Source organism: Psittacula echo (genome assembly GCF_963264785.1).
Source record: "Psittacula echo genome assembly, chromosome: 1".
NCBI lineage: Eukaryota > Metazoa > Chordata > Aves > Psittaciformes > Psittacidae > Psittacula > Psittacula echo.
Window position 1 is genome coordinate 78695400 of NC_137735.1, and position 18147 is coordinate 78713546.

The 18147-nt window shown below is 40.4% G+C and overlaps 1 protein-coding gene across 30 annotated transcripts in view; it reads right to left on the minus strand.

Annotated features, from left to right (window-relative positions):
* WRN (WRN RecQ like helicase) overlaps window positions 1-18147 on the minus strand; it is a 50261-nt gene that overhangs the window by 14913 nt on the left and 17201 nt on the right. For 26 of the 30 annotated variants that reach the window (XR_013956884.1, XR_013956885.1, XR_013956886.1 and 23 more), the window contains 13 exons: window positions 17065-17215; window positions 15504-15579; window positions 14545-14612; window positions 13994-14102; window positions 12245-12313; window positions 11661-11743; window positions 10201-10307; window positions 9260-9447; window positions 7888-8065; window positions 7142-7323; window positions 5852-5953; window positions 5420-5512; window positions 3971-4112 (listed from right to left, as the gene is read on the minus strand). Coding sequence is in view for 27 of the 30 variants with exons in the window: in XM_080618184.1 (XP_080474310.1) it covers window positions 3971-4112; window positions 5420-5512; window positions 5852-5953; window positions 7142-7323; window positions 7888-8065; window positions 9260-9447; window positions 10201-10307; window positions 11661-11743; window positions 12245-12313; window positions 13994-14102; window positions 14545-14612; window positions 15504-15579; window positions 17065-17215 (1548 nt within the window). In the remaining 3 variants the exon portion in view is untranslated. The remainder of the gene's footprint in view (window positions 1-3970; window positions 4113-5419; window positions 5513-5851; window positions 5954-7141; window positions 7324-7887; window positions 8066-9259; window positions 9448-10200; window positions 10308-11660; window positions 11744-12244; window positions 12314-13993; window positions 14103-14544; window positions 14613-15503; window positions 15580-17064; window positions 17216-18147) is intronic. The other 4 variants (XM_080618180.1, XM_080618163.1, XM_080618170.1 and 1 more) reach the window with 4 other exon arrangements.

Sequence of the window (18147 nt, forward strand, 5' to 3'; positions counted from 1 at the left end):
CTAATTTACCCATTCTAGTTTCATTTAAAAAGGGTGTACAGAGGTAAAAATAAGTTGCTAAATCCTGTTTAAATCCCAGGACAGGGGCACAAAAGCCAGAAGCAGGCTCATTATGCATCTGCTCTACTCTTCCTCTCTCCTTCATTGCAAAGTGTATTTTGTTTGGTTGAGTGTTTGTTTTAAACAGTTGCTACTTACTTGTCTCATACTACCGGTTCAGACTCTAAAAAAGCTGATTAGCTCCTGTCTGTTTGATTCTCACCACCACCTGAACTCGTGGCCCAAAGGGATGAGAACAGGCTAAAGCCTCTTTCACAGGAGAAACTCATTGCACGAGCCTGAAAAGTTGGTAACTTCTCTGAAACAGGGAAAGGGATCACACACTAGGAGGTAGAAGAGTCTTGGACAGAAATAAGTTTCTATTTATTGCTAGCATATGAAATCAACAGCAAGGCAGTCTTCAGACCCTGTTATTTGTAGACTTGCTGAATCCCTCTCCACTGAGGAAACTCCCATCTCCAGGGATACAGTAAGGAGCAATGTGAAGAACTTCAGACAGTCAAAGAGCTGTTACCCTGCATACATAGCAAGAGAGGATTGTTTAATACCTCTAGCAACAGGGGACAGAGGCTGGAGCAGCCAGGCACAGGCAAGAGTGACTCAGCTTGCTGCTGGATGGGACCAGGGCAGAGTCCCGATGGTGAGCCCAAGGGAGTAACCTAATCTGCTGGCAAAGAGAAAGCACCAAGTCGAATGTCCTCTCTTCTAGAGAGCCCTCACTCAACTTCTAATACACATTAAAGCAAGACTTACACTCCTGAGCTTCCAGTTATGCAAATTACATTAATTACTCCAATGACGCCACATTTTCAGAGCATGGTTGACTTGAAATTAAACAATAGAAATAATCATAAAAAGAATAAGCTGCAAAACAGTAACATTTGTGTCCAGGTTTAGGCTCAGGATCACAGAATCATAGGATGCCTTGGGTTGGGAAAGACCTTAACATCATCTAGTTCCAACTCCCTGCCATAGGCAGGGATGCCTCACACTAGACCATGGCACCCAAGGCTCTGTCCAACCTGGCCTTAAACACTGACAGGGATGGAGCATTTACCACTTCTTTGGGCAACCTGTGCCAGTGCCTCACCACCCTCACAGTAAAGAATTTCTTCCTTATATCTAACCTGATATAAGGTTAGATATCTAAGACATACATAAGATACATATCTTCCCTGTTTCAATTTAAACCCATCATCCCTTCTCTTATCACTACAGTCCCTGTTGAAGAGCCCCTCTTCAGAATCCTTGCAGGCCCCCTTCAGATACTGGAAGGCTGCTCTGAAGTCTCCCATGCTACTTCTCTTCTCCAGGCTGAACAGCCCCAACTTTCTCAGCCTGTCTTCATACGGGAGGTGCTCCAGCCCCTGGTCATCCTTACGGCCCTCATCTAGACTTGCTCAACAGTTCCATGTCCTTGAGGACACCAGAACTGCACACAGTGCTTCAAGTGAGGTCTCAGGAGAGCAGAGTAGAGGGGCAGGATCACCTCCTTTGACCTGCTGGTCACGCTCCTTTTGACGCAGCCAATACAAGGGTGGCTTCTACGCTGTGAGCGCACACTGAAGCTGGCTCACGTTGAGTTTCTTATCGACCAACATCCCTAAGTCCTTCTTTGCAGGGCTGCTCCGAACCACGTCTATGCCCAGCCTGCAGCTGTGCCTGGGATTTCCGTGACCCAAATGCAGGACCTTGCACTTGGCTTGGCTGAACTTCATGAGACTGGCATTGGCCACATCTCAAGCATGTTAAGGTCCCTCTAGACCCCACCCCTTCCCTCCAGTGTTATCAACCAAACCACACAGCTCAGTCTCATCAGCAAACATGCTAAGGGCACTCGATCCCACTGTCTATGATGCCAAAGATGTTGAACAGGATTGGTCCCAACACCAACCCCTGAGAGACAATACTTGTTACCCATATCCATTTGGACACTGAGCTGTTGACCACAACAATCTGCATGTGGCCACCCAGCTAATTCCTTATCCAGGGGGTGTCCATCCATCCATCAAATTGATGTCTCTCTAGTTTGGAGACAAGGATGTCATGCAGTACAGCATCAAACGCTTTGCACAAGTCCAGGTAGACAACATCAGCTGGATCATCACTTAGAACTTGCTTAGGACTGACCAAAAGAAGCCAAATGGCAAATGCAGCTTTGTACAAATGATTAAATGCTAGAGACACTACCATAAGCCGCTCACAACCAGTCACTGAATCTACTAGTAACTGTTGAAATAAGTACAAATTCCCATGTTTACTGATAAAAGAAGGTCTTCAGAGTTGTATATTCTTCTTTGTTTAGCAGGGTTAGTGTAATATTTCTGTCAATGAAGCTTTAACTCAGTTTCCCAGAGGACCTTCTTTGCTTTCACAGAAGACTCAGCATTCATATCTTAAATGAAACATGGTCTCCCTTGTGGTCCGCCCATAGACTGTTGGAGGTCACCTGAACCTTTAAAAAACACACTCCTAACTGAGGAGCAACATGAATTATCCATATATTATACACAAACTCTTAAAACAACATACCAGTCAGCCTCAGACAGATGTAGCACAAACTTATGCTGATATTTCATACTCTTGGTCTAAAGTATATATTTGATGCAACAAAGTAAGGAAACTAGGTTTTTTAAATTGCATTAACATAGAAAAGGGTATTCTTGTAGACAGCAAAAGGTTATTCTCTATTTACAGTGCAAATTTGGCATCAGCTTCACTTCTTCCTGTACTGTCAAATAAATTTACAATCATGACTACATTAAGATCTATAAGAACATTTTTTCCCCTAGACACATTTGTGTGACAATTAGCAACTCCCCTTTCTTACTCAAAGCAATGAAGACGGACATGATTTACCCAGTTTTATCAAGTACTACAGGTGATTTTTTTCCCCTGGGTCATAAACTTAAAAAGTGATTCTGTTCTTACTCTTGTATTTTCTTTCTGGTGAGTTTCTTGCTTACTATTTATGAAGCACTAGAAAAAAAGGTATGTAGAAATTATTTATATTCATTCCAGTATCCTGCTTCCCATCTTACTACTTCAAGTCAGCCAGTAGTACAAAGCTAGAGGGCAAGGCATCATTCGCTTTATTCAAACATAAACCAACTAATTACCAAGCAAAGATGAGTTTATTTTTCATGCTGAAAAAGCTATTCTTTTCAGTATAATGGAGATCATGCATCTTCATAAAAAAAAGAAAAAAAAAAAAAAACAAAAAACAAAACAAAACAAAAAAAAAAAAAACCAAAAACAAAAAAACAAAAAAACAAAAAAAAAAAAAAAAAAAAAAAACACACACAAAAAAAAAAAAAAAAAAAAAAAACCACCAAAAAACCACTTAGCTACTTCCAGGATAACATCAAACTTGCTACAAAGCAAACAAAACCTCAAGCCTTGAAGGAAGAGGTTTAGAACCCCTGCCAATACTTGGGCTGGCATTCATGTGTTTAACAGATAGCTGTCAATTATCAACACAAAACAACCCACCAGATACAGGACAGCTCCACACAAGAAAATAGCAGGTACTATTTCTAACCTGAACTCTTAGGCCATAAAGTGCTGAACATTTCCATTTCATTGCTAAAAAAACCAAAGAGGGCAAGAGTTTGAAGGTAGAAACTGTTCCTTTGCTGTACGTGCACAAAATTAAATACAACATGTTTAAGAGGTTCACTACTTTTATGGCTGTTGCCCTAAAGACAAAAAGCTAGTTTACTGCATGGGGAGTGCTGCTGAACTTCTCTCTACAGATACCCAGCTCTGTGAGAAAGAGTTACTAAATAAATGTGTGCATATGCACTTTTAGATGCATGTACAAAGTACTGTTTGATGTATCAATAAAAAGGGGCACTTATCAGTTCCTCCACTCTCAGAACGCATACAAAAGGTTTTTACTATCACTTACAGACCCTCGAAGAAACAGAATGGGAACTTTAGTTCCAAACTTCTCCTCCAGGGTGCTCACTGCAGACAGCAGCTGATATGCTTGCTTCCCAAAGTCCTGTAAACCACCTTCAAAATCACTGGGGACTGCAAAACATGACGCCCTGAAATGCACAAAGAAAACCAAGTTGAACACACATACAAATCAAGTCCACTCTCTTGGTTTGAAATATCAAGTGATAACTAAATAAAACACACACTTCAATTACATGAATATAAAAAATTGAACACATTTAAGTGTAAGAACTAGGACTGAAAACATGAGACGGAAAAAGTCAAAATCACTTGTGGCTAACACAGCTGCCCAACAATACAATAAGCAATTCTTCATGGTACTTGCTGTGACAGAAAAACCTTGTCTCGGCAATCTCCTGAATTTAGTATTTTAATATATGGACCATTTTAGACACCGAAGACATTTCTTTAATTGCACCCAACAGCAAAGACTTTTTTTGGCTGCTTTTTTAGGTAACAAAGGGGATAAAAACAGAAGGCAAGAGCAATGCCATTAATGCAGTTCAAGGGTTTATTAATACCTTTATTGACCCAAAGAAATCATTGAAGAGTTATTAGCACAAATCATTTCTCAGGAGGAGAAAAAGTACAGTGACCTACAGCATCTGATTTCAGTTCCACAACACAAATTTACTATGCAGCTCTTTCACTGGCACAGCAGCATGACTGCAAGGACTGAAATTATGATCTCTCAGGTTCTCTTCTGCATAAGTTTTAGTAGAGGCCAGGCAAAGATTTTTGATCCTTGAGCATACAGGACATGTAACTGAATTGATAAAATTTTTCCAGAAGGTGAAACAGCCTAACATCTTGTCTCAGATCAAAAAGCATCAGGCTACTAGCAAGAACAAGGAATCTTTTATTATAAACTTCAGGAAAAGCATGTACATTCACACAGGAGAAACCAAAAGTGATTCTGCTCATATCTGTGTGATCGCTGACCCCTGGGCTTCCCTTCTGCACATCTATGAGATTATTAGCAGTGCTAGAAAGAACACATGTCAGCACACGCAGAAGAGGAGAACAACTCCCTTTAATTTAGACATGTGCTATCACACTCCACTTATGGGTGGGGTTTTTTAGGGATTAATTACCTAGCAGGTCTTAAACTGATGAACAGGAGTGTATCTCACAGCTTAAGAGTGTTACTCTAAACTCTTTTAAGAACTGTCACCATCCTTTGTTAATAGGCTTTCCCACAGTCTAGTTTCAAGCTGCCTCATGGCTTGCTCAACCATTTAGGAGAAGGTTAAAGACAGTTTTTCAGAGAGAAACTTCAGGCTGAACATCTGCAAGATCAGGTGCACAAAAAGTCAACTCTTCCAGATTATTTGCCTCATAAGTCAGCCTGAGAGACTGTGAAGTCTTATATCAGTCTTTAGGGAAGAAAGCTTACCTGGACCTGCAGTTATCACAGCAATCTTCTGTGCCCATGATGCCAGAAGAAACCTTTCGGAGTTGTTTGTCTTCAAAATGAGACAGAATAATTCTACCCAAGGGAATGTAAGGAATTAAATAAAAGACCAAGAATTTACACATTAAATTTACTGCAGAAAACAGAGTTGAAACCAGCATCATTAATTAATCCACTGGGGAGCCAATTATTTGGCCTTGATTCCTCTTTCTTTGAGTTGGATTTTTTTGAACAGTAAATAAGGAAACACTTGATGCATAGGTATAAATATGCTGAAGGCTGTATTTTTTGATACTGCCACTTCATATAAAACATGCTTGCAGAGCACATGGTCAATATAAGATGCCTCATGGTTGCAACCTCCAGTTAAAACTGACTCAAGTGACAAAGCATGAAGTAGATTCTAGTACTTACTTCCTCCTGCAGCTATTTGACACAAGATACTTCCCTATTTTTCCCAACATCTTCAGTTTGTACAAGCGAAAATCTTCATTGCGTATCTCGCTCAAAAGATGTCTGTCAGTCAAAGGAAATAGAGCAGCCTTAAACATGACCACTATTCCCCCGTCCCACACTAAAAATGAAACATGCCAGACCTCTGCCTCAGTCAAATTCACCAGAAACAGCTAGAAAATCCTGTCAAAACCAGACCCAAACTGCCTGCCTGTTTCTCCACAATCTTGATTCTTACAGCTCAGAGAATGCTCAGAAGAGTGCCTTATTCATATTCCTCTAAGTATGACCATTATTCAAAAGAGGAGAGGGTTCTTCCAACTCCACAGGCTATTAAGTTTCAGAAATCTATGCCAAAAAAGCAGAGGAGGGAGCAAAGGGCAGAGAGCATTGTGAGAAGGCAGTTTCTCTGTCTCTAGTTTTCCAGACTCTGGCATGTTCTCACCAATGCTACTGCCACATTACAAAGTATCTCAGGATAGTCTTCTTTCAAGAAACTCAAAAGGTTAGCTGATTTTATATCCTTTATAGTAATCACTAGAAGCAATCAACTGAGAAAATACACTGGGAGTACTGGAAAGGCATATGGAACACTCCCCTCTGCCCATGCTCCAAGTTGCTGCATGAACCGAACCTGAACTATTACCTGCACCACACTCACTGTGCCACATGGTAACAAAACCAAACCAAAACTAGAGGTGTCAGGCAGCACATTAACACAGCTTCACCATTTCAGCTCAAAAGCTGAGCAAAGCAAGTTTCTGCCTGCCCAGAAAAAAAAAAGTATAGATTTCACAGATGCTGGCAGCATGCTGACAAGCTCAAATGACTGAGTACACACTTCTGTGGTCCTGTAACAACCATGGACAAAATTAACAGGAGATTCCTACAACCAGGACTACTCCACCCAGAATAAAAAAGAGAATACATATTTCCCTATTTAGACATGCTTAATTCTACAGCATTGGCACTCTTAGGGGTGATGATGGGTCTAAAACCAGGCCAGATAATTTACAGGACAAGTGACCAGGTTTTGTCACTGTCTGCCTTGCAAAGCATCTTCAAGAAAGCAGAACTGGAACAAGGACAAACTAACATTACTGCACTTGTGGACTACCTTCTGGAAGCATGTGTGTATGCAGGAAAGGACTTGGAACCATTCTGAAAAATACATCACATCTTCAACAAAACCCACCCTGCTCCTCTATGTTTTGCCTATCTGTGTCAAAGCAGCTGTTTTCAGTCATTTACCTGTTGAAAGCCAAGTCCGATGCAGTCCACAAGACATGACAAGCAGCAGGAAGCCCATCACGACCAGCTCTCCCAATTTCTTGGTAATAGGATTCCATTTCCTTAGGGGCACCATAATGAATAACCATCCGGATATCTGCTTTATTGATGCCCATTCCAAACGCCACTGTAGCTACAACACACTACAAAACGGGAATCACACACTGAAAGTTTTGAAATGAGCATCAGGAATAAGCCTGGGTTAATGCTCATACACTTGGTGACAACTTTTTGCCATGGACTCAAACTTAAGCCTAAATTACAATGGCTTCCAACTCACACTTAACTTCCACCATTAAGTCTGATTCTGGTCAGAGTATGAGCATAGGAATATAAACATGACAGTGATCATGTGTAGAGGCAAATGCTAGAGTGGTTTCAAGCAGTTATTCTCAAACAACAAGCATAAAAACCTATCATGAAGGGCAACACAAGCGTAACTGTGCCTGCTTTGGAGGAAAGCAGTTCACAGAACTGATGATATTGTTCCCGCTACCACTATTTTCCTCAGATGCCACACATCTTTAAGAGACTTACTGAAGGAATTTGAAACATCAGCCAGGAATCCTATTACTGTCAGCTTAGACCAGCAATTTCTTTGCCCAGAATTGGAGACAAATGGCAAACATGCTGACATTCCCAAATTCTTTCCTCTACCAGAAACTACAGTTATAAATAGGACCAAGTGGATTTAGTTTCCTACATACCTGAATTTCATCCCTCATGAACTGGTGATGGGTCTCTCTCCTTTGCTTGATTCCCATACCAGCATGGTATGCACGACAGGCCACACTGAGTTTCATCAATTCAGACACAACCTGTTCAGTGGCCTTTCTGGAAGGGCAATAGATGATAGTGGGCCCTTCAAACTCATATGCAGAACTGCTGTAAGTAATAGCAACATGTAAAGACACAGAACAGAAGAAGCCACCCTTCCACTAAATGTCTGACTGGACCTAGTTGAAAAGGCAACATAGCAGTTCACTTTCTCGGAAATACAGAAATGTAAACATATTTTTAAATGGTCCACGCATACACAAATTGTCTGCCCTTTGGAAAAAAGGACTTGGAAATTACTTAGCATCATAGAATAGTTTGGGTTGGAAGGGATCTTAAAGCTCATCCAGTTCCAAGCCCCTGCCACAGGCAGGGACACCTTCCACTACACCAGGTTGCTCCAAGCCCTGTCCAACCTGGCCTTGAACACTGCCAGGGATGCAGCAGCCACAGCTTCTCTGGGCAACCTGTGCCAGGGCCTCACTACCCTCACAGGCAGCAACTTCCTCCTAAGATCTCATCTCAATCTTCCCTCTGTCAGTTTAAAGCCCTTCCCCCTTGCTCTGTCACTACAGGCTCCCATAAAAAGTCCCTTTCCACATTTCTTGTGGGCACCATTGGTACTGTTAAGTTTACCTTGCAAAGTACACAAGATTTTGGTCTCTAGAAGGAGCAGGATAAGACCTCCCAGTTTCCTTCTAAAGTTTTTACAGCTGTCACTTTTGAAAGGACTGCATTTATGTAACTAGGTACAAATGACCAATAAAAATTCATGTATATTGCTGTAAAGGCACACACTGTAGCTAGCAAGAAGCAGAACAGGACCAGAATGGGTACACCACTGGGTCTGCTAACAGAGAAGAACTGCAATTAGGTGGGGGCGGGTGTGGAATAAAAAAAAGAAATAAATTAAAAAAAAAAAAATCAATCAAAACCTTACCATGGATTTGTAGCGGACTCATGCACCTTGTGTGCAACACTCTACGGAGAGTTACCCACCAGCCAATCAATCATACTCATTCTAATTGCTACAGCAGGTGCTCTGAGGATCAAATAATACCAAAGATCCTCAAGTAAGCAATATGCAGACAGCAGGGGTCCATCACTCCTTGCCTTAAAAGCCTTTCTTAACTTGGGAGTGGAGGGTGGGCACAAGTGACTAGCATGATATCAGAGCCAAGCTAAGGAGGAAGCCCAGGCTCTTCCTTACCAAATCAGATTAAGACTGCTACCAATTCTTAGTACACACTACCTTAACTACAAAATACTCAATTATATCTGAACACAGGCTTAAATCCTTACCTTCCTTTCCTAATAAGGAACTGCTTCAAATCCCTGAGAATATTTCCACTTTGTTGTCCAACTTCCAAGTACAGATTAGGTCTGTCAAAACTGGTACATGTGACCTGGGGATTCTTCAGTTTCAGACAATTCACTATGTCCTCCCTAATCGACGGACTTGCGGTTGCAGTTAAAGCAACAATAGGAACCTACAGTGAAAAGTAAAAGTCTAAGACCTCTCAGATGTTTTAAATAAGGAAAATCATGAGTCAAAACTGAAATAAGATGTAAACAGGCACCTTTATCTGCTGATGATCACTGGACCAGCTCAGCTACTTGAAAAATATAGTTATTATTTAGCTTCCTAGACCTTTGATTGACACTGTTCAGGAGAGCAGACAGGACAGAAAGAACACTTGAAACACAGTTTTACTGTGAATGTGTATTTTCTTTAGTTCCATCTTCAAGTAGTCTACAGTCATTTTCTGAGATGGCTAGCTAAGTTTAGGGAACACAGGACAACACTTACAAGAAGAGAGTGCAACATTCAGGTCTAAGTTTTTGAGGTTTTACTATAAATTCTTGGAGAATGTCTAGAAACCACAGTTGCATGTTCTTATAAGCCACTGAGCCAGCCAGTTTAGAAAACATCCCTCAGTATTAAACCAGAAGCTTAGGGACATCATCTTAGACAACACAGGGATCCAAAGTAATTTAATTATCAGAAGTTTCTGGCAGTCCAGGTTCAGAATATCCTACATTTAAGCATTTGGGGAAAAAAAAAAAGACCAAAAAAACCCCAAAAACCACACAGCTCAGTCACTGATAGGGACCATATACACTCCAAACCAGCATGGTAAGTAAACCCCAAGAGCAACATCAAGACTGTTATTTCAAACTACCATACAAAATGAGATAGTATCCTTCTCTTACGTTAGAAATCAAATATATAAAAAACTCACCGATGGCAGAGCCTTCTTTAATGAGCCTAAAGTTCTAAAGGAATTTCTGAAGTCATGGCCCCACTCAGAAATGCAATGAGCTTCATCAACAGCTATAAGGGTAATACCTGATGGGAACAAAACCAGAGCATAGACACATTAACATGACAAACTAACATGGGAATTGACTAAATACAAACATCCTATTCTGCTCAATCTCAAGCTTTCCTGAGAAGGCATCAGCTGTCTGCTTAGTATTTGTTTCTATAATGCTTTCTGCTGTACCAACCCCATAGGTACATTTCTATAATGGCCTCTTCCACAAAAAGAGCTAAAAAGCTTTTACAGAATCCCCCCAAACCATCTCTGCTTCCTTCTCCAAACTTCAGACTTCCAACATCCTTCACAATGGGTCAAAAAATTGAGCTACCTCAAATAACACCTTTTCCTACCCCAACTGCCAGACTTCAATAATAGTCACAAATACAATTACACGTCATTAGCTTTATTTTCTCAATTGTAAAACAAAGCCTCAGAGTCTCAGGGCTGCACTGAAGAAAAGAGGAAGTCCAGAAAAATTTGAGGAGAGAGGGGTTAAAGATGTCCCTGGAAAATAACCTTACATAGTCTGAATCAGAGAAAACCCTCTATTAGAGTACAGATATTCCATGCTAATCTGCATGTTCAAAGTGCCCTAGTGCCAGAGGGGGCAAGCATACAGTTTGTTGGGACAATGGAAATTCAGATGTCTCATCTTCTCCCTAGATCGCCCTTCCTGCCTACAGCACTAGAAACTTAGTTCCTTACTAAAAAATTCTTGGTGTCTACATTCCTTGAGTTTACCCAACAGAGATCCATCAGCTGCATCATCTTTGAAGAAGAGACTTTTTAGGATTGATAAGTCATAGAAAGGTTTGAATTGGAAGGGACCTTAAAGCTCATCCAGTTTCAAGCCTCTGCCACAGGCAGGGTCACCTTCCACTAGATAAGGTTGCTCCAAGCCCCATCCAACCTGGCCTTGAACACTGCCAGGGATGAGGCAGCCACAGCTTCTCTGGGCACCCTGTGCCAGGACCTCATCACCTCTGTGGTATTTCACAACAAAGTTTTACTGTTACAGTCTGAGAAAGACTAGACATTAGGACACTTAAAAGGCTAAATATTTACTTATACACATTTCACTTCCTGTGACTGCAAGATCAGTGTTTTAGCGCCTCTGCCCCCAGCAGCTGAACATTCCCATGCCCAGACCATACTAAAGACACCACTTATGTGATTTGTTTGTTTTTCCATCAGTAACAGGATCTTCTGACACCATTTACCGGTAGCTACTACAGTAACCTCTGAACCCACTAGCAGTAAGAAATTGGTGAAAAGTGTTCAAGTATTAAAAAAAGATTAAAAATATTTAGGCATTTAAGCTGCCTGCCAACTCAACCACAACTTACCAATAGTTTGACCAACCCTTATCCCCAGCTTACCAATAGTTTGATGAAGCTCCTGAAGTAAGTCCAAGTTCCCTGAACAAAACTCTGGAGTCATATATATGACTCTGTACTGCCCCCTGAAACATCAAGAAAATACACTGTCACAGGAGGAAAACCCCCAGACAACTCAAAAAAACCCAGAATCATGATTGTCTAGAAGATGTAAATGAACACAAGTACAGACTTCAGGAACAAGATCAAGGAAGTGAAGATCATAGAAAGCATTCCAGAATAATAGGAAGGCAAGGCAGTAACAGTATTACAGGAAAAACAGCAGTGATTTACAAGGAGGGACTGTTGTGATGATTTGGTGACAAATACAGGTCTAAACCTTGTATGTGTGAAATTGTGTAGAAATCCTAATATAAAGCTGAGTCAACAAGCCCCATCTCCCTAGTCATGGGCTATAGACTCCCACACACTACGGCTGGGTAGATGGAAGCAGTATCACTGACTGCCACATAGTAGGTCTGAGCCGGAAGAAAGAGTTTCAGTGATGATGGATTAGGGAGACATCCTACCTCTCAAACATACCTACATCAGAACCTGCAGTTCTAGAAAGCTTAGCTCAGACTTACCCTTTGATGCATTCTTTGATGTTTGTCAACTGAGCTGAACCAAGTAAGCAAGCTGGAACACCTGACATGCTGCAGAAATAAAGATGCACAGTCACTAACAGATTTATTCCCAACACTTTCTGCCTTAGCATTCAGCCTATGCCAGCACATCATAAAAGGAGTCCAAGCTGTGAGGCCAGAAACTACTTTCTTCAACAGATCTTTGCGGGAAAAACCTGTTGAAAAAGCTGGATTCATCACTGGCTATTCCTGTCATCCAAATGCTCTTCTGCTTCCCCTCCAGCTGTCCCCGACGCCATACACACTTCATTAGTGCAATAAGGAATCAGAGAAATAAAGACCACTGCTCTTGCACAAGTTTACTAATAAACGGCCAAAAGAAGAAAATACAGTAAACACATTTTCCTCATTTATTACCTTACCCAGCTCACTACATTGCCTTACTAGTTGGCAATTTTTTTGCCTTGTCTTCCACTCTTTTGTGAGCTACTGGTGCTGCACTTGCTCATTTTCAGTCTGGAGGCTGCTTTTTAATGACAGATTCAGTAATTACATTTACCAGCTTAGCCACTTCATACTTGACCTCTTTCAGGACCCTGCAATGCCTGTCTTCTTAACTTAATGATTTACAGCATTTTTATTCTAGCCCTTTGTTTTGATAGCTTCTCCCCTCTCATTCCTGTTTCAGTCCCTGGCAGAACTGCACCCAGACTGTCAGACAAATTACTGAACTGCATTAGGTTGTGGAAATTCAATTTCCTTAGCTTCCAGAATGAATGACCTGCTGAGAAGGTAGTGGATAAACCCTTTCTACTGAGGAAAAAAGTATAAAAGCCAAAGAAGCAGCTGAATACATATAGACACCCTGCTGATTAATACTCAGTCTAGAAGCTGGCTACACAGCCAGCTTAGGCTGCCCAGCTATTCATCCACACGTAGTCATGATGTGCAGCAGAAAATACCACACATCATTGATGTTCCTTACTTGAAAATAATCTTCATATCCTCTCTTTCACAAAAGACCTGCTCTTTCCAAGTCAGACAAGGCAGGAATGAACTAGACAATTCAGCACGATTACCACAGCTTAAATGAAAAAAGTGTCAGAAGTGAATAGCTGTTATAACAGAAAGCAAGTACATGTAAAGAAAGCATTATCAGGTCAAGAGAAACCTATTTGATTTTAATACACCACCTATAACTGCTCATGTAAGAGCAATTCAGGGTCACCCACTAGTTCCCCCCATCAGACCTTAAAAGAAGCGAAGATGCCAGGTGTTAGAAGACCTACTACACCAGTCATCTTCAAAGCCTGTGTTATAACATTGAACTGAATGGCCTACAGCTTCCAGCTATATGTTGCTTAGATGTTACTTCTCCAACACAAGGAAGCCCTACCAAATTTTGACGTAACTCTCAGAGGCTGAAATAGCCTGTGAAGCTCCCTCATGAGTTCAGTCTTCACAAAAAGGGGCCTATGCATCCAGAAGTATGTGAGAAGGATCCACATTCAGGAACAGCCCACCAGCACAGATCCTTTGCAAATCCACCCTACCATTCACATTACTGGCAAATCCAGTGATCCTAGACTGCTTACACAGTTCGTACGTGTTTCTTGAGAAACACATGCTTTGCAGCTGACACACAGCTTTGCTGTACAAACCTGTAACCTTAAACACCAAGAAATACCACAAAGCAGAGTCCACTGATTTCCAATAGCAATTCAGGAGCAGCTTCTTAGTACTACTTACATCAACTGCAGCACCTGGTCCTCCATCAAGGAGATAAGAGGACAGATGACAATTCCTATAAGTCCAGTGTAAACAGGAGGAAACTGGTAGCACAAGCTTTTTCCATAGCCTTAAAGAAAAAGCAGACATGAGACATCATTCTTTCTATGCAGCTACAGCATACAGCTGTACGAGACAATTTTAACACCCTGTTGAGCCCTAAAACAATAATCATAAAATGGTTAGAGTTGGAAGAAAGCTTAAAGATCATCTAGTTCCAACCCCATTGAGAAAGGCAGGGACACCTTTCAAGAAGTGATAGTTGTTCTGCTAGTACAGGAATAAATTTGCAACATAAGTAAGGTCAGCATCCACCTGATACCCTTCTCTACACCATCAGTGACAGCAGCTAGGACAGAAAAACAACTAGCTAGCTATGCTAGCTCAGACTTAGTGTCTCAATCAGGGCACCCTGCTCATGTGAGCCACATGGACAGTCTCCAAGTTAGAGTTCTACTCTCCCCAAAAAGGAAAGATTTTTCACTGCTTCTTAGGATGTGAAGTTAACTTACCAGTTGCCATGACAACGAGATTATCTCTTCTGTCTTCTAGAATAGAATTGATCACTTTCCATTGGACCCTTTTAATTAAACAAAAGGGAGTATTTTATTTTTGCTACCAAACTTAACATGGCAGTTTTGTTGAACTGCATATTCAGTTGAATTTCTGGTTGAAGAAACCCTTCCAGCTGCCTTACAGCATGTTGGTTTTGTAGGCTGCAACCACTCAAACGCTCCAACTGCTGCAGGCAGTCCCTCCAGTGCTAGTTATATTCAACCCAACCTCAATTTTGCCAACTCTTCCATGGTCTAACAATTGTACATAACTGCGCAATCAATTTAAAAAGTCCCCCTGCCCCCATTTCCAAAAGTTTACCAAATACTGACTAAAACAGTTTCCCCTTGCCCAAGCATTGCTCTTAGGCTGTGTCTTGCACAGAATGCATTCCACCACCAGTCATCCAGGAAGATTTCATCCCATTCCCATTGAGCTTCATTGTAACAGCAATGCTCAAGCACCAAGGCACATGGTACACTCATATTATGCTATATAAGACAGCTAGAAATCTGTCTGTCCTGAATTAGAACCACATAAAGGATAACTAGACTATGAAAGCTTATCACATAGACAACAACATCGGTGCAGTTTGTGGCTTGCTCTTTAAAGACTGAACTAGACCTGGTTCAATAAAGCTTCACTCACAGGAGATGTGCCATCAGCAAAAGTCAAGAAAATCACAGTCTACTATGAAATTACAGTATTGTACTTAACACTCCGTAAGATTTATCTTGACGTATTGTTGTGGCAAAGGCAGCTTTTCTTGTCCTAGAGATTTTGTACAGGTCTTAGCTTGTTAGCAGTTTTTCAAGTAATAAGAAAATCAGTTGAAAGAAGGAGGGGGAAAAATGAACCCTAGAGTATACATTTTATACATATATATATATATATACATTTGTACATATATACTTACGGCTTAAAAGAAGAATGCCCAAAATATGTCTTCAGACAGGTGATGTGTCTTTCACTAGGTAGTGGCAGCAATGGATCTTTAGTGGAAGAGAAGACAGAAAGTTCCATTTGGAATGAAATTTTAAGAAGATGAAGCACTGTCTTGACAAACAACAGTCTGCTCATGATTAGTGATGCCTGCCTGGGTGCCAGGACTTCAGTAAATCCAGTGAAAATAGACATCAAACTCTGAAGATATTTACTGGCTAGAATAAAGGATTAAAGAAAGCAAAGGGGCTCCCCAGCGACCCTGCATGAAGAGGAGATACGTATGGCTTCATTATTAACATAATAAAAGCGATAAGTATTGTAACCTGTAGCTGCATTATTCAGACACATTTGGACAAGATACTTGAGATGTTTTACTAGGCATGCCTTCAACAAAGACCCTACTGAAGTTACACTGAGGAACACTCAACACTGCAAGCTGCTAACAAATTCATGGTCCAAAAGTGCAAGGGGATCTTGGTTCTGCTGTGAGCACTAAAGAAACATATTCAAGATCTGTTGAAATTTCTAGTTAACATTCAGCAGTAGAAAGCATGACATTTCCACCTAGTTTTTGTCCATTGGGCAAGCTCACATTCCCTGTAATAGCTTATCTGGCTGCTGTTTAGAGAGATGAACCGAACAAGAAAGAATAATGCATCTGTCCGCAACTAGCAGCCCATGATCTGCTTAGAAGCAGATCTCCTCGCCTGGTCTAACTTCCATAACCAGGAAGGAAGCTTGCACACAGGAACAGTCCAAACCAACAAAAACCAAGCTTTATTTCACCTCACATTTCAGCCTCTGTTCCCCATTTCCTTTGTCCCCAAAGGGCCAGCTCCAAAGCACATGGTCAAGATAACTCCAAGCCAGATTTTTCTACCAATTCTACCACAAAGCAACAGAGGTACAACAAAAATAAAGCACGTAGAAAGGTACCATCTTCCCCTCTGCTGTGTTCTGAATCATTCCCTTCAGTTTTGTATGGCGTCCATGTCCCCATAACAGTTTTACTCCCATCAAGCATACATAACATCTACCTATCATGGCAGGGTTCAACTATGTTTTGCCGAGGACACCTTCACATTTTCATCCTGACACACAGACAAGCACACCTTTCAAAACCCAGATGAGCTCCAATTTTTGCTTTAAGAAACCAAGCAAAAAATGTCCACATGCTTCCACATCTGCTTGACAGTGGATTTATTTTTTATTTAATTTAAATTTAATTAATTTATTTTTATTTAATTAAAATATTTTTTATTTAATTAATTAAAATTTTTAATAAAATTTTATTTTACAAATTATTTATAAAAATATTATTTAATCATATTATTTATTTATTATAAATAAATAATAATTTTAAAATATTTTATTAATAATTTATTTCATTTATTTTTATTTAAATAAATTTTACTTATTTTTATTATTTAAAATTAATTTCTTAATTTAATTTATCTTAATATAAAAATAAATTTATTTATTATTTTTTATTTAATTTAATAATTTATAATGCATTATAATTTAAAACATACCCAAACATTCCTCCTCTTCTTCCTCAACACCTTCATCTTCATCACCATCACCATCTGGTGAAATGTTCAATTCTGTGTCAGGACTTCTCCTGGCTTTATTGGACTCTCTTCCACTTAAAGCTCCTTCAGCATCATCTACATCTTCCAAAGACTAAGAATCAGGAGGAAAAGTTGTTTTGGAGCATGAAAGGGCAGATAACAATGCATGTCTGAGGTAATATGATATAGGGACATATGAGTTTCAAACCGCTTATGACATAACTTAGATCTATCAACACACGGCATACAGAAAAGCACAGTGGTCAAACTACTTTATCAGTAGCATTCAAATTCGAAGAGCCATTTCCTGGATACAGATAACACAGCTTTTGTTTCTTCACTGCAAAAAGGTCTTTGAAGTTTTGAAGACACTAAAATCTGTTGTTTGAGAAAATCAACAGTTGGGTTTTTGACTTAAGTAGATGAAGGCACACATTTGATTGAGGCTAGTAAAAAAGCAGAAAGGATGGCATCCCAATGTCATGTTACACTCATGGTACTCTAACAAACACTAACAAAACATCTTCTACTCAAGTTCATGTTTTTGACAAAAACAGCATTTACAGAAGATTGACATGCAGCATTAAGAACCATCTAGACGAGACCTGGTGCTTCCCCAGGAGCAAAATCATCTTTCCCCTCCCCGACCTTTGAGTCTTGCATCCTAGCAAGCTCTAAGAAACAAATTTGACTTCACATGTGTACAAGCACACAAACACATGAGATTGCTCTGGTGCAAACATTCAGTCACTTGACTCCAAACACATATATTGTTCTGGAAAATCAGGAGAAAAGCCAGGGTAAAGAAAAATAAGATGCGATATCTGTATCTTCTTTTCAGGAAATCAAAGTTATACTATTAAAATCACATAAAGGAGCCTGCAAAACATGGCTACAAACCAATTTGACCTACAGCCCAGGTTAGCAGCACCTGCAGCATACAAACTGCCCTGTCAGCTCAACCACTTGGACAAAGGTTCGAATGCATGACAAGTGGAGCAGACCAGTTTATGAATGATAATCTACACAAGCAGAGCAAGTGAG